The sequence below is a fragment of the Athene noctua genome, chromosome 1, assembly GCF_965140245.1.
Source record: "Athene noctua chromosome 1, bAthNoc1.hap1.1, whole genome shotgun sequence".
NCBI lineage: Eukaryota > Metazoa > Chordata > Aves > Strigiformes > Strigidae > Athene > Athene noctua.
Genome location: NC_134037.1, coordinates 172812394 through 172827083, shown reverse-complemented (window position 1 = coordinate 172827083; position 14690 = coordinate 172812394). Strand labels below are relative to the sequence as shown.

Below are 14690 nucleotides of genomic sequence, written 5' to 3'. Positions count from 1 at the left end.
AATTATTTTTGACTCATTTTTTTCAAATAATTATGTTCTCATAAAAGAGAGACAGTTCTTACAAAAGAGAGACAGTGCAAAGAAAGAAGCATGTAAATATTCATGTTTCTTTTATTCGATATTCTGCAGTAAAAACAATTCTTTGCTAATCTTTCTCCTTTTGTAGCATGTTGAGAAAGTCTGCAATCTAGAAAAGAAGAATTCAGTTTTCACAGTATTGAAAGTTTTTCAGCTGAAATGAACTTTCAGTGCTAAAGCACTTCATTATCAGTCAGTGATAGCACTTTTAAACAGGATGAAGTCTATTTTCACTACAGACCGTTTTGATATTTAGAAAAAAAGAAAAAGAAAAGAAAAAACCTTAGATACTACTATTCGTATTTTCTTGGCAATAAATTCTAACTTTAGGAGTAAGAAGAATCTGGGTACATCCAGTAATTATCAGCATTTCTGTTTCTTTCCTTTGCTGGCTATTGTGAAATCTCATTTCTCACTAATATATTCCACAATCTATCATCAATCCATTCTTGTCCCCTTATCAAACATCCTTAAGTATGAGAAGCAGCATAACAGGAGCCAGAAGAATTCATCAGCGAAACAAGAAATTCTACAACTTAAAAACATAAGTTTAAGAAGCAGGATAAAAACAATGATTAGTCCACCATCTTAATTAAGTTCTTAAAATTTATTATTTCCTTCAATGTACAAACTTGGAATTTCAGTATCGTAGAGCTTGGATTCTGCCTTATGCAGTCTAATACGTCCCCCACACTCAGGCAGATAACTTTTACACAGACAAGAAAGAAAGCATACAAATGAAGCACCAAAGAAAAATATGGGATACTGGACAGAAGAAATCACCAATTCCACTTCATAGTTTCATAGGAATTTTTAAAAAAGGCTTCTGTTTGTATATCCTTGTATGCATCTCTAAAAGGACATCGCAGGATATTACCACAAGTTTAAATAAAAGCAAATGCATGCTGCTGCTGTATTAGCCAAATTATGTTGGTTATTTCTTTTACTTTATTATTATTTTTTGAGTAGCAAAGCCAAAACAGTCAGAATTCCCAATCACAATCTGGAAAGAACTATCCTTATGTGATACTCACCTTCAAGCAAAGTACTCTATTTCTGTACATAAATCAATGCTTTGTTCAGGATAAGGCTCAGCATACTGGCTAACTTGACTCAAATTTCTGATCTAGTACCAGGTTTTAGGAGGTGGTTAATCTTTTATTTATATTTCCTTGTGTGGCTGAAACTGTGCTCTGTTGTATTTGGAGGGTTAGTGGGAATAGCGTGACTCAAAGGGAGTTTAAGTCATTAACACTTCTTCTCTCCTATTCAATTTCAAATGCAGAGATTTTAATCAAACATGTCACCAATTATTCATTCCTAGCAAGTAAACATATTAATCATCCTTTCATTTGTGACCAAATTAAAAATCCAGAAGTCTCAAGATACCTGCATGAGTTTCTCTCTTAAATTAGGTAACCTCTTTAGCAACATTTCAAATCAATATTAACAGGCAGGTAGTGCTATCTTTGCAGTGGAATACCTCAAGTTGCTTATGGGTTTTCTAAACAGAGCAAATTCTTTCTGTTATCAAAAAAGGTAAAGATATGAAAATACCCAATAAGGGGGTGGGGGTTGTTGATTAATTTTAACCAGAAGTCCTCCTCTAGATTTCTTTTATAGATTTACCTCCAACTGTCATCTCCCATACTCTACAACTACATGAACCATCCCTATTTTCAGAAAGCCTTTTTTAAATGATACATATATTTGTAAATGTATTACAATCCTGAAGGTACAGATTATGTAATATTGAAGAACTCTGATTCTAAGACCAAAGCAGAATATTTTGATCTGGGACTATTCTTAGTTGGATGAATTACTCTTTAGCTACAGCAAGTAGAGTAAAACCTGTTCTAACAGGTAAATCGCCTTACTTCAGGTGAAATCTATTTTTAAAAATATAGACTTTTTGTTGGCTGAGCAACTGCAGTGCTTTCACATATTTTTAAATTACCGTGTGACAAAATATCCAGTAAAGATATATGCATTATTATGCACCACCAGAAACCTGTCAGACTATATCTTGAGCGTTTACCCCTTCTTCATTTGTGATTTTTAGACTAGTATATACTTATTTCATTCTGTCTTGATGCATCAGGCAACATAATTGTTCTAACTGATCTCTTCTCAGTTGTCTTTCATTAGTGATTATTCTGAGCAACCAGGAACTTCGTGCACAGTTCCAAAGGGCTTCATTCATTACATTACATAGTTTAAAAAAACGTTATAAACAAACATCATTAATTTTAGCTTAAAGCATGGATTAGGGGCATAGCGAGTCCCAGTGGAAGACACAGCATATCAGCAATTAAAACACATGAGAAATTTGGGAAGGAAATAACACAAGATTGAACCTGAATGAATATTTTAACACACTTAAAGAGATTATTTCTTTGGAAAAACAATGCTAAAACACAGCATTGATAATGATAAACAGAAAATTACACATAATGTGATACAGTGGCAATGAAATCTATGTGATTATTTGTCAAAACAGACTGATGATTACAACTTGAGAGACAGGTTTGAGGCACTGTGACTACAGAACATTAACATAGACCCAAACATTTATAAAGAACTCATGAAAATAAAAACAAAATAAACGAAAAAACCCAAACAACAAAACAAGGTGGAGAATGTTAAATCCAGAGGTAGCTGAAGGACCATGCACTAGGGAGGAGTATAGTCTGCTTAAGCAGGAGGCTACCTTTAGAAGTAGCATTTTGAAGTCAAGAAAAAGACTAATATAGAATATCATTGTTTTCAATGTGTGTGTGCACGCTTAGAGGTATGAGGTGCTAAAGGTGCTAAATCCACAAAATTTAAAAAGAGAAATTTGTCAAAAAAGGGGCTCATGGTGCAAACATCTGTGTGTTCTTTGGAGTATCTGCAACACCCAGTTTCACCACCAGGTTTCTAGTCTGCAGACTTATATTGCTGCCCATCTCTCCCTCCTACCCCAAGTCACTCTGCTCCTTCTCACCTTGGAGTCAGCTGGGCAGAACATATAGAAAAGAAATGAGGGAAGCCTTTACAGTACCTCATTTACAGTGTTCTCAGTCTCATGTGAAGAACAGTTACTGTTCTCACTGAAGTTTACCAATTTAAAGAACAACATTGTGACAAGATATAAGTTTTACTGAAATGTATAGTGGTGTGCCTGAATTATATCACCACTACAAATCCAAGGTGAATATGATGATCATCTGTAAGTATGAGGATACATAGTCTCTGTTCATTATACTAACACTACCCCTACTTTTCTTCATAAAATCTAAAACATTTTGTGGGTACCACTGCTGTTAGATTCTTCATGTATTTTAACGCAGTTCTCATTTCTTTGGTCTTCTGCATTTAGACTTATCAAGACATTAATGGAAAAATAGACATAATTTCTTTAGATTTTATATTATTTGTGTTACTATGATCCTATAGAAGTATTTAGTCAGCCATTAACAGGGCAATAAGACATGCACTTAGCATCCAAATTATTTTTATACTATGAGGTTGCTTTATTATTTGGTTTTATTCTTGCTGGATCATATATTTAGCAGTAGTATTTTTATATATATCATACACATGTGCAAGGGCAGACAGAATTTTAAGATATATCCTATAGGAAATCATTATGCCCTAGAGGAAAGGTGTGTTAAGCCCTCTTCCTGCTAATATTGTTACTTCTGTTCAAATTACATGATCTCCAGAACTCCTGTATATCCCTTGAGTCTTAGCTCTCCATAATGTCTAGGAAATACAAAATTCAGTGATTGTTCCTGTCTTAACCGACTAGAAAAAATATAGACTAAGGGAAGAACAAGTACATTTTCAAATATTTTCATTTATATGCATGCAGAAACACTCCTCCTCCTTTGTCAGAATGTCCTCAGGAAAAGGACTATTTTCCCATCTCTGATGTATGACAAACCAGATAAGAACTATTGTTTTACGCGATCTGCAACGCTGTAAAAAATATATTTGTAGAAGAGAAACAACTTTTAAGTTCTGGCTAACAAATTTTGTTTACATGTGTTTTCCTACCACATGGCTCTTTGCAACAGTCCTTATTTTCCTTGCTTTCAACAGAAAAGCATTACTGGAAGTCCAAAAGATGGCATATGTGCTTTTATGTGACACATATGGTGAGGTCATAGACAAAACATTCTTACTGACAGAACACACTTGAAGCAGCACAAGAACAGGTCATATAGAAAAAACATTTACAGTGTTAAAAGATTCCTTGACCCATTTCAGCTGAGAAATACACTCAGCCAAGTACATTTCACAACACTGAGATTACTCAGTAGTGTATTGTCAGCTCCAATGCATATTCCATTACTGTGTGCTCTGGGATTCATTAAAACAGGGAGCTAACATTACTGATGAGAAGGCAACAGAAGTCTGTGGCCCATTAGAACACAGGCAGAGCTTCTTACCCAGTCAAAGCAAATAGAGGTAGATGTGCACTCTTTTAGAGTCTTCATTCTTATTTCATATACAAGGTCTTGTGACTGACAAGGACTTTAATATCAAGCTGGTTTTCCCTAACATTATCTTTAAGCATTAATGTTTGTAAAACATACAAGCAAATAAATTTCCTAAATCTTCCCTACTCCATTTTTTCCCTTCCTTTCTTACTTCTTAATTAAAACAATGTTCAGATGTAAATATTTCAGAAAATAAGACTTCAAAAAGCTCCACTGCTTGATAATAGATGTAATGGATATTATTTTTAGAAGGCTGAACTGCCAGTGGTGTCACCAGGTACCATACACAATTTCTCCTCAAGTAACATACCAGAAAACCTCTGAATTCAGCTTTCACTGCAAAGGTCTTCTGGGCTGGCTTACATATTGGAAAGATAATAGCTTACTTTTTGCATTTGAGGTGAAAGATAATAGTCTTCACTATTGAAACAAAATATGGAATATTCTGAACATGGAGTTGTTTATTTTTACATCTTGCCTACACTAATATTACCAAGATACTTCTATTTATGTGTTTGAAAGAGTCTGAGTGACTCTCACATTCTAAACACTGAGAAGACCTATTCGACTCTTTTTACCAGAATAAGCTACGGAGAAATATCACACAAGGAGTAGAAAAATATTCAGTGCAAGTTACATCAGTTTGAACAGTAATAAGAAAAGACAGTCTTAATTTCTAAATATTTTTAGACCTTCGTATACTGATCGTTACGTTTACAGTTGCTGAACTAGCCTACAAAAGCTGCTGCAATGCAAAGTTACCTGAGCTCTTATAATTCAAGTTCAGTACTTCAAATAATATTATAATCTGCAAATTCATTGTGATAGAAAATCTTATAATTTCTTTTGTAACCTATGTGCCCTGCTCCCAATTAAATCCCAGTTATTTTAAGTTTTCCCACTGATAAGAGGAAGGACTTGTTTTGTCCTTGAGTCTCTTAACACAGTACACTTCAAGTAATTTATTTCCATGAATATCTGTAAAACTTACTGATTGTCAAGTAGCGTCTTGATAATTAAATTGCTCACAGGTCAATGAAGTAGTAAAAAAATCTATTCATAAATATTGAAGAGAAAGTCGTTTTAGATGGAGGCTAGTGAATTTACTATTTTCGCTGACTATTTCTATTTGCTTGACACTGAAAAGAAAAAGCAGGACTTTCACCTTATCAGTAAGAAAATATGAAATGCTGTTTAATTTTGGGGGCAAATATTTCTCAAAAGGAGCTGTAAAGCAAAATACTACAATAGGAACATAGATCAAACTAGAAACCGCTTGAGAAACCTATTTGTATTACAAATTCATTCAGATAAGAGTTTACCTATTGCACTACATAGGCAATAAATGGTATACTTTTACCGTTATTTTTGAAAGTATTTCCATAGCCCTTCTCTTGCTCTGCATTTCAGAGCTGTGCTACAAACTAAAGACAAGTACACAGTACGGAATGATGACATATCCAGCACTTAGAGCTTCAATTCATACTGGCAAACAGTAAAGCAATAATTACAAGGTTATGCTTTTACTGTTGTATGTCAGTGCTGTAACAACGCTAATGCAAGTCTAGCTTTGCTGTATGTAGTACCAGTAGAAGGCATGGTTGGAGATAAGCAGAATTCATATGCCAGAACACGAACAAGACTTGAAGAAAGTAATTCAACACATTTTTTCTATTTTTTTTTTTAAAAAAAGGAAAATTTTAAGACTCAAATAAATTGCAGGGAGAAGGGACATGATTAAGAACTCCTAATTCCTTTTATGGGATTTTTCTTTTTCCTGTTGTGAACAGTTCTGCTAAGAGCTAACAACTGCTCACTGACAGGCTTGATACGGGACATAATTTTTAGAAGTCAGTGTCTATACCAAAACCATCCACTAATCATACAGAAACATTAAAAAAAAATGCACAGCTGCAGAATACCTCAACAGAGCTGGGGACAGTGCTCAGGAAATGCAAATTAGATACAATGGCTTTGATAGTTCATGTGAGTATATATTTAAATTGCATTTTATATTGTTACTTTTGCAGTAACAATTGCTTTTGTAGTAACAATGCAATTGTTTAGTAACAATTGCATTGTTACTAAAGCAACCCAGAAATTAGACATTAAAATGTATATAACTTATGACATTATTAATGTAAATTTTTCTGACCCTCAGAAAAGGAATTTTTGTTTTGCATTACCTAGCTCATGCACACAGGTTCAAATACTGACAGAATATTGAATAATCAAACAAAGGCAGTTTTCAAACACAATCTTCTGTTGTCACTAAAGGTATGGCTAAAATAAATAACATCATCAACAATCTTGCAACTTGATAATTCATTACATCGGCAATAGGACTGCAGATCCCTGCATATCTGTGTCTGTTTTCTTGAATAGCTGTGTAATAGACACCATGACAGTTTCCCAGCTGAAAATTTACTGCTAGTAACAACTCAGTTGCATTAGTTTAAAAGGCAGCTCCAGACATAAAGCTGTCCAAGTATTTATGGATAAAGTCCAGTAACAATGTCCTGTAACAATTAACTTCTATATTATTGTGAATCCTGTAGACTTTCCTCTTACTTAACCACAAATATTCCAGGATTTGAGAACCAAAAGGAGCCTGAGGAAAACAATCCTTTTTTATTTTGTTTTCTAACCATTATAAGGTTACTGTGCAACTGAAATAATGATTTCTAAACTTGATCCGTTATTTTCCTTGACTGTTCCCAGAAGCACAATATCAAACGTAGTTCTTGTGACTTGTCACCCCTCTGCTTTTTTTAAATAAATAAATAAAAATCCCAGACACTGACACTGGACTAGGCAAAATGCTTCTAAAGCTTAGGACACTACAGGAAACAATTATATTCCCATACTCCCTTGACGGGACCCATATCAGAAATAGCAATAAAATGAACTGAAAAACAGTGCTACCACTGTATACAGCTACTGGGTACAGACAGGGTTAACAACTTCACAAACTACAATGCTGACAGTTTTTTCCCCTTTCTCTGTGCTACCGGTATGGTAGAATCCATTACTGTTGAGATACAGAAGTATGCAAAGTCAAGATCAAACAAAAAGTTTTCAAATAGAAAACTGTCTGAGTCTCATTATCACTTAATAATGGTGCCAAAAACTCATGTCATCAGTGCAAATTAAGGAAAAATATGTAAAATGTGACTGGGATGGATTAAATGAGGTTTTTACGAGGCTACGCAGTTAAGTATAAGAAACTGGATAATTACTTCACCTAAAAAGGACAGAAGAAATGCCATTATGTAACTTCACAGTCTACTTATTATCAGGCTAGCACAAACACAAGACCCAGAAAAATGACAGCAGGGACAAGTTCATTAAACCAAGAATCAGATGTTTATTGCTAGAATGGAGCACACAACCACTTCAGCTCCTGCTGTTGTTGCCTCCTGTTGCTGTTGCCTCTGCTACCACACTCACACTCAACTGTTATAAGGGGAATGAAGACACAGCTCAGGTGTATTCCCAGAATAAGGTTCTGAGAGAGCATTCCCTACTGTTCCTCAAAAAGATTCTTCTGCTCCTACATGGCATATGTATTTTATCCCCAAGTAAAAAGAAAAAGTCAGTATAAGCCAATATCATGTAACTGCTATGCTGCTGACCATAACACATTTGTTGCTGTTTGCTTGTCCTATTCTTTGCTTAGTGAGATTTAAAAAGATGGTCATGAAAAAGTGGACACACAACAAGGAACATAAGCCCCCTTTAGTATATTTTCTCATGTCTGTATGTGCAGACTGGAATCATGTTCCTCCATAACTGCAATACAGGTAAAATGATCACAAAGAATCAGTTAACTACTAAACAATGTAACTGCAGGTACTGGTAATTAGATGTTATTAAAAGACACAGACTAATCTTAACTGCTTGATCAATTGTTAAAACTTTCATATATACAAGTTATAATTGCTAATGTCATCATCATTTTGTTTATTTGCTTAAGAAATTTTAAGGTTTTTGCTGAAATTAGCTGAAGTGAACCCATACAAACAAATACGGCAAGTATCTCCATCATTACTCACTCCCCATACATAACACTATCTTAGAATAACAAGTGAGGAACAAAGGGAGCTGAAGACTTTATCATTTTTAATACAAAAAAATGTTCAGTGTTATATTATTTATATCTAAAATATTCTAAATTCAAGAGAGCAGAGGTTAACAACCTGTTACTTATATTGAAAATGATCAACAAAAATATTTTCAAGTCAACAACTCAAATTTACATCCAGAATACCACAATAGTCATCAAAAAGGTGCGAAAAAAGTCGAACATTTTCCTCATTTATACCAAGAATAATGATCTTTAAAAAAAGGAAAAGATAAATCAAAATAACAGTAAATAATACACATTGCTATAGTAGAAATTTTCCACATTCCAGCTTTATCATTGAAATCTGAACAAAAATCGCTATTAAAATGACCTGGGTTTGGCAATGTTCATTGCATGATATTTTGAGTTGAATAAGACATGACTGGAAGCTCACAAATATTAATTTTGAACAACCAAAGGACAATATTTATTCTTTAGAAGGATCACAGAGAGTATTATCAAGATTTAAAACATCTTAGCTGCATAATCATAAATGTCTTACAACAAAAAGTCAGCATGAGTTATATAGGCATATTTTGGCATAAAAAGTTTAATTTGAAAAGACATTTTCCCTTTTGAATCCTGCACTAATCTCTAGATCTTTATTAACACTGTTCTAAATTACACTTTCTACCACTGATCTATTTCCCCCACACCTCTTTATTCTTTCCCTCATTATCTTTCATACACTACAGAACATCAGATGGACATACAAGCCTGCTTACGTTTAACTCACTGGCAAGATTCAATCAAAAAGATCATAGAATATCTCAGGTTGGAATGGACCCATAAGGATCATCAAGTCCAATTCCCTGCTCCTCACAGGATTACCTAAAACTAAATCATATGACTTAAGAGCGTGGCCCAGATGCTCCTTGAACTCTGACAGGTTTGGTGCCACGACCACTTCCCAAGGAAGCCTGTACCAGTGACCAATCACACTCTCATTGAAGAGCCTTTCCCTAAAGTCCAAACTGAACTTCCTCTGATGCAGCTTTATAACATTTCCTCGTGTCCTATCACTGGGCACCAGGGAGAGGAGATCAGCACCTTCCCCTCCACTGCCCCCCTTGAGAAAATTGTAGACTATAAGGTCACTCCTCAGCCTTCTCTTCTCCAAGCTGAACAAACTAAGTGACCTCACCTGCATCTTGTAAGTCTTGCTCTTGAGGCCTTTCATCATCTTGGTCACCCTACTCCAGACACACTCTTAACAGTCTGAAGTCCTTCTATCGAGGTGCACCAAACTGCACACAGTACTCTAGGTGGGGCTGCACCACTGCAGTGTAGAATGGGAGAATCACCTTCCTCGACTGGCTGGCTGTGCTGTGCCTGATGCACCCCAGGTCACAGTTGACCCTTTTGGCTTCCAGGGCACACTGTTGACTCATGTTCAACTTGTCATCAATTCAAACCCCTGGATCTCTTTCTGCAGGGCTGCTCTCCAGCCTCACATCCCCAAATTTGTATATAGCCAGGATTACCCTGACCCAAGTGCACAATCTGGTACTTCCTCTTGTTGAATTTCATATGGTTGGTGATTGCCCAGCTCTTCAGTCTATCCAGATCTCTCTGTAAGGCCCCTCTACCCACAACGAGCCCACAGATCCTCCTGATTTAGTATCTTTGGCAAACTTAATGTACATTAAACTTCTGCATCCAGCATAGATCTGAATCTTCCACTGCTTTTTCATGACAGAAGAGAGGAAGGAAACCTGCCCCTTATGTTTTTATACACACCTTTTCAACATCAGGGGGAAAAAGAAAAAAGCAACAAAACAAAAAACCAATAGCTAACATCTATTTAAAATTGTTGCTGTGGAATGAAGTCAGCTTTGTCACCTGTCTGAACAGGAAAGGGAAAAGACTGGAATAAAGCTCCTCTTACAGACAAGTTTCTTTGCTTTTTTCCCCCCTAATATTATGAACATTCTGATACTAAAATAGCTCTGCAAAATTTATTCTATGCTGCATTTATAGCGTATTTTGGGCATTTATATCAAAACACAGTATCTTCAGATTACACCTGATTAATCACAATCTTTCCTTAGCTAATTTTCTTTAGAGAAAAGCTATAAGCAGGAAGACATATCACTTGCTATTTTTAAGAGGAACTTAGTAAGGTTGCATACTCTGTGAAGACTTTATAAAGCTTCATAGACAAGACACGTCAGTGTTTCAAAATGGGAACAAGACAATTTTGTCAAACTAGGACTTGTATAAAATAAGAATTTCTTAAGATGAAGGGACACAGAAAAACCTTTTACAGGAGATGCCTAGTGTTTTTGTCTGTGTTTTAAGATGCTTGCATCATCAGCATAAATACAATTGTTTAGGGTAGTTTTTGTCAAGTTCACTTTCTTAAAAACTAAGCAAAGTGCTTGCTTTAAGATACGCTCCTGATGTAAAAAAGCACTCTTAGTAGTCAATATAAGAGGAAAAAAAGCAGGAACCATTGTCTCTGAATGAATCAAAATTTTAACTTCCACAACACAGCTTTTACAGAAAATACTTAAGCCTGTATCTTAACCACTTTGGTGACTGAAATGGAGATCAAATTCTGAAACAATGTTTTAAAAGCTGCTCATGTGATACACTCAAAACACCAACAACCTCGGAAACAAAGAGACTACTGTTCATGGGACAGACTTGAAATATCAGCAACCTCAGAAACAAATGAATTTCATATATAACCTAAAAAATCAGTGTCTGTCTGAATAAAAATATTTACTTTTAAAAATGCAACTGCTAACACAGACTCCCTAGTCATATGTTTCAAGAGGTATCAATCCTCAGTAACTTCAGAACACAACCAAAAATACCCAAATCCCTTCTTTTTTTGACTGCTGCATGTGGTTGCAGAAGAGTAGGGCTTTACTGAATAGCAGCTTCCTTTCTATAAATTAATTTCAAAATATCAAGACAGCAAACATTTAGTTAACAAAAACAAATTCTGAAGTATTCACAAATTATGTATGTGCTGTTTTGACAAATATTGTTACTGAAAAAAATGTTTCACCACTGAATGACTACTCCTTTTTTGTCCTAGTACAGTAGCACTTTGCAGTTTTAAAGTTAACAGTGAGAGAAGAGAATGTTGTTACACAATATGCTGTTAAGAGATATTTGAGTATCTGATTAGGAGAGGTAAACAATATACAAAGTAAAATTACAGAAGTAGTATGCTGGAATTTTCAATCAAGATTCCTCATTTATTTACCTAGCAGTAATTCTACTTTGCAGCCTAGGAATAGATTTATTATCATGAACAATATTGTAATGGTTTCACAAATTCCTATGTTGTCAAATAGGTACAGAGTTTACTTTTTATTTGGAAAAGTTTGCAGTTTTTCATTCGTAGAGTTAAAAATCATAGGTGGCAAGCACCACAGTTTACAACACTGAATAGCAAATAATTACAGCAGATATTTGGAAAACTACCAATGTTTAAGAGTTTTTCAGTTGTTGGCTAAACTACTGCAAGTATCTTTGCCAAAAGCAGAATAAAATGTCTAATCAGAAGTGACTTATGCATACAGAAAATAACTTATCCACTAATCTATTTTAAGAAGAAAGTTCAACCAATTATAGCAAAGGCTGCAACTATATCTATTCAGTTGTGCAACCCAGTTTTCAACTCTAATCTCATTGAGAGTTCACAAGCTGAATGTCATGCTTTAGCATGTAGAAAGCCCGATCCTCCTCCAGTGGTTCACACAAATTGAGTTCTAGAGATGAAAGATAGTGTCCTAGCAAGCAGTGCTGTACTGGTTTCACTGGGCATTCCTTCCACAAGTTGCACTACAGACTCCCCATACATTTCTGGTACAAGGGGAACTATTTGACTGCAGACAAGATGGAAACTCAGGAGGCACACACAAAACTTTCACCTATGAGGTGGCAAGTCCCTGTCCTTTGATTCAAATATTACTTGCTTCTCCAATTCTGAGCACTGCTTGAGAGGCTCCTCTTTTAATTCTACACAGGGTAAAATATCGCTGTCTTGAATTAAACCACCTCCACTAACAGTTTTTTCACTCTACAAAGCAGTAAGGTTACAGAGTAGAGAGCTTTATGATGCTGAGCTACATCATAAGCAGTTTTTTCACATATTTCTCCTAGGGAAATACATGGGATACAGTTTATTAGTTCAATCTTGAGATGTACCCTACTATATTTAAACATTAAGAGACCTAATGCTATGTTTTAGAGTTATTTTCACATTTTGTTAAATTCTGGTTCTTCCCATCATAAACTCACCACAAGGTGAGCTACTGAGAACAGCACAAACATATAGAAAACTCCATTTATTAATGGCTTAATAAGAAATTGCATGAAAATATAGCATATGGATCATGCTGTGGAAAAAGATAGTGTGTATATATACAAAGGCATATATAAAAAGGAAATAAAATAGCTGCTCAACATCACATTGTAGTAAAGAACGTTTTAGAAATGTTCTCCAAGGGAAAATTACCTGGGCTCTCAGCAATGCAGAAGTAGGGCAGAGAATACACAGAAATGGACAAAATTAAAAGGATAATGTGAAAACCAAGAAACTTTTTAAACATGACTGCATAAGGAAGTTCAAACGATAGGTAAAACAAATCTATTACATATAAGATTAAATTATAGTGATATGAGTCATGTCATCCTGAATAAATTTCAATATACAGAGGATGTATAGGATCATATTTTAAAGATATGAGTTTGAATATGCATTTTGGATGTATATTAAAATGTAATTTGACTCATGATCTTTCCAGAAGATATGAAAGCTGCAGATGCTCTAAAGCTTTGGAACAGAAATCAGCTACTTATTGAGATACCTTTAATTCAGTGCACACACATTAAACCTCTGGCCCCAAACCTGGAAAAAATTGCTTTAGAGCATGTACATACAGGTAGTTCTTATGCTATTTCAATAGAGCACAAAGATAACATTAAAACATAAATAAAGAAAGGATTTTGCTTCAGTTTATGATTTATCTTGCAAAACGTTCATCTAATGCATGGAAAAATTGATTTTCCATGTAGAGAAAAGAACATAATTTCTACTAACCTTCAGGATCAAGGAGTTTCTCTATGCCCAGATGTTGCCTGGCTATGTTGAACGCATGGTCTAATCGTTGTACAGGTGACTGCTGAGAAGCAACAGCATTCCAATCAAACAGGTCTGGTCTAAAGCAAACATAAGAGGAACAGTAAGTTTCTTATTTTTTAGCATTAGATTTAATTACATTTGTCTATAGCTATCAGCTACTGATTTTTTATTTTCTTCATGTGAAAGAATTTGCAAAGTTCTGGAACTAATAAAGCTTGGTTTCTAATGGTTTTGCATCCTATATTCATCCATCTCCCCCACCATCACATTAATCACATTTCTTATTCTCCACTAAGTCCCAACAGCCTGTAACCTCAATCCCCCAAACCTCCTGATTTCACCCATTGTGCTCTGCTCCTGTCACTGCCTAAAATGTCAGCAGTGGCTTGCTCCCCTCTTCCAGTCGCAAAGAATGCCTGAGTGAGAGGGACCACATGCTGTGGCCGTGCACACTGGCGCTGGCTTATGGCAGGACAAGCAGGAAAGACATCTGCTAAGATAATTTTGCAATCTTCCTCCTCTCTTCAGCCACTAGATTTTCACTTCACTTACTATTTCCAATTTCTTCAGAGATTCTGCTGTGATATCCAATAGAAACCGGTCAACAGGTTCAAAAATTCATGACCTGGCTATGTACGCTGTATAGATGCATGTGCCACTTTTCTTACTGGTATCTTTAAAAAATACACACTTTTCAGAAGAGTATAAAACTGTCTTCCATTCATAGATTTTAGCTGATAGAAGCAAAAGCACTAGAAAACAACTTAAATGCTCTTGAAGAAAAAGAGAATGACCAAAACTGAACTACATCTCAGATACTCAATCTGAGCCCTCGTATTATCAATTGCACTGTTTGCAATATAAATAATGTTGCTAGACTGTGATCTTTGGCATT

At 35.2% G+C, this 14690-nt stretch overlaps 1 protein-coding gene across 6 annotated transcripts in view; it reads right to left on the bottom strand.

Annotated features, from left to right (window-relative positions):
* The window catches only part of DMD (dystrophin), a 1208865-nt gene that overhangs the window by 882341 nt on the left and 311834 nt on the right, over positions 1-14690 (bottom strand). For all 6 annotated transcript variants that reach the window (XM_074905425.1, XM_074905436.1, XM_074905445.1 and 3 more), the window contains exon 7: positions 13754-13872. In XM_074905425.1, coding sequence (XP_074761526.1) covers positions 13754-13872 — 119 coding nt within the window. The remainder of the gene's footprint in view (positions 1-13753; positions 13873-14690) is intronic.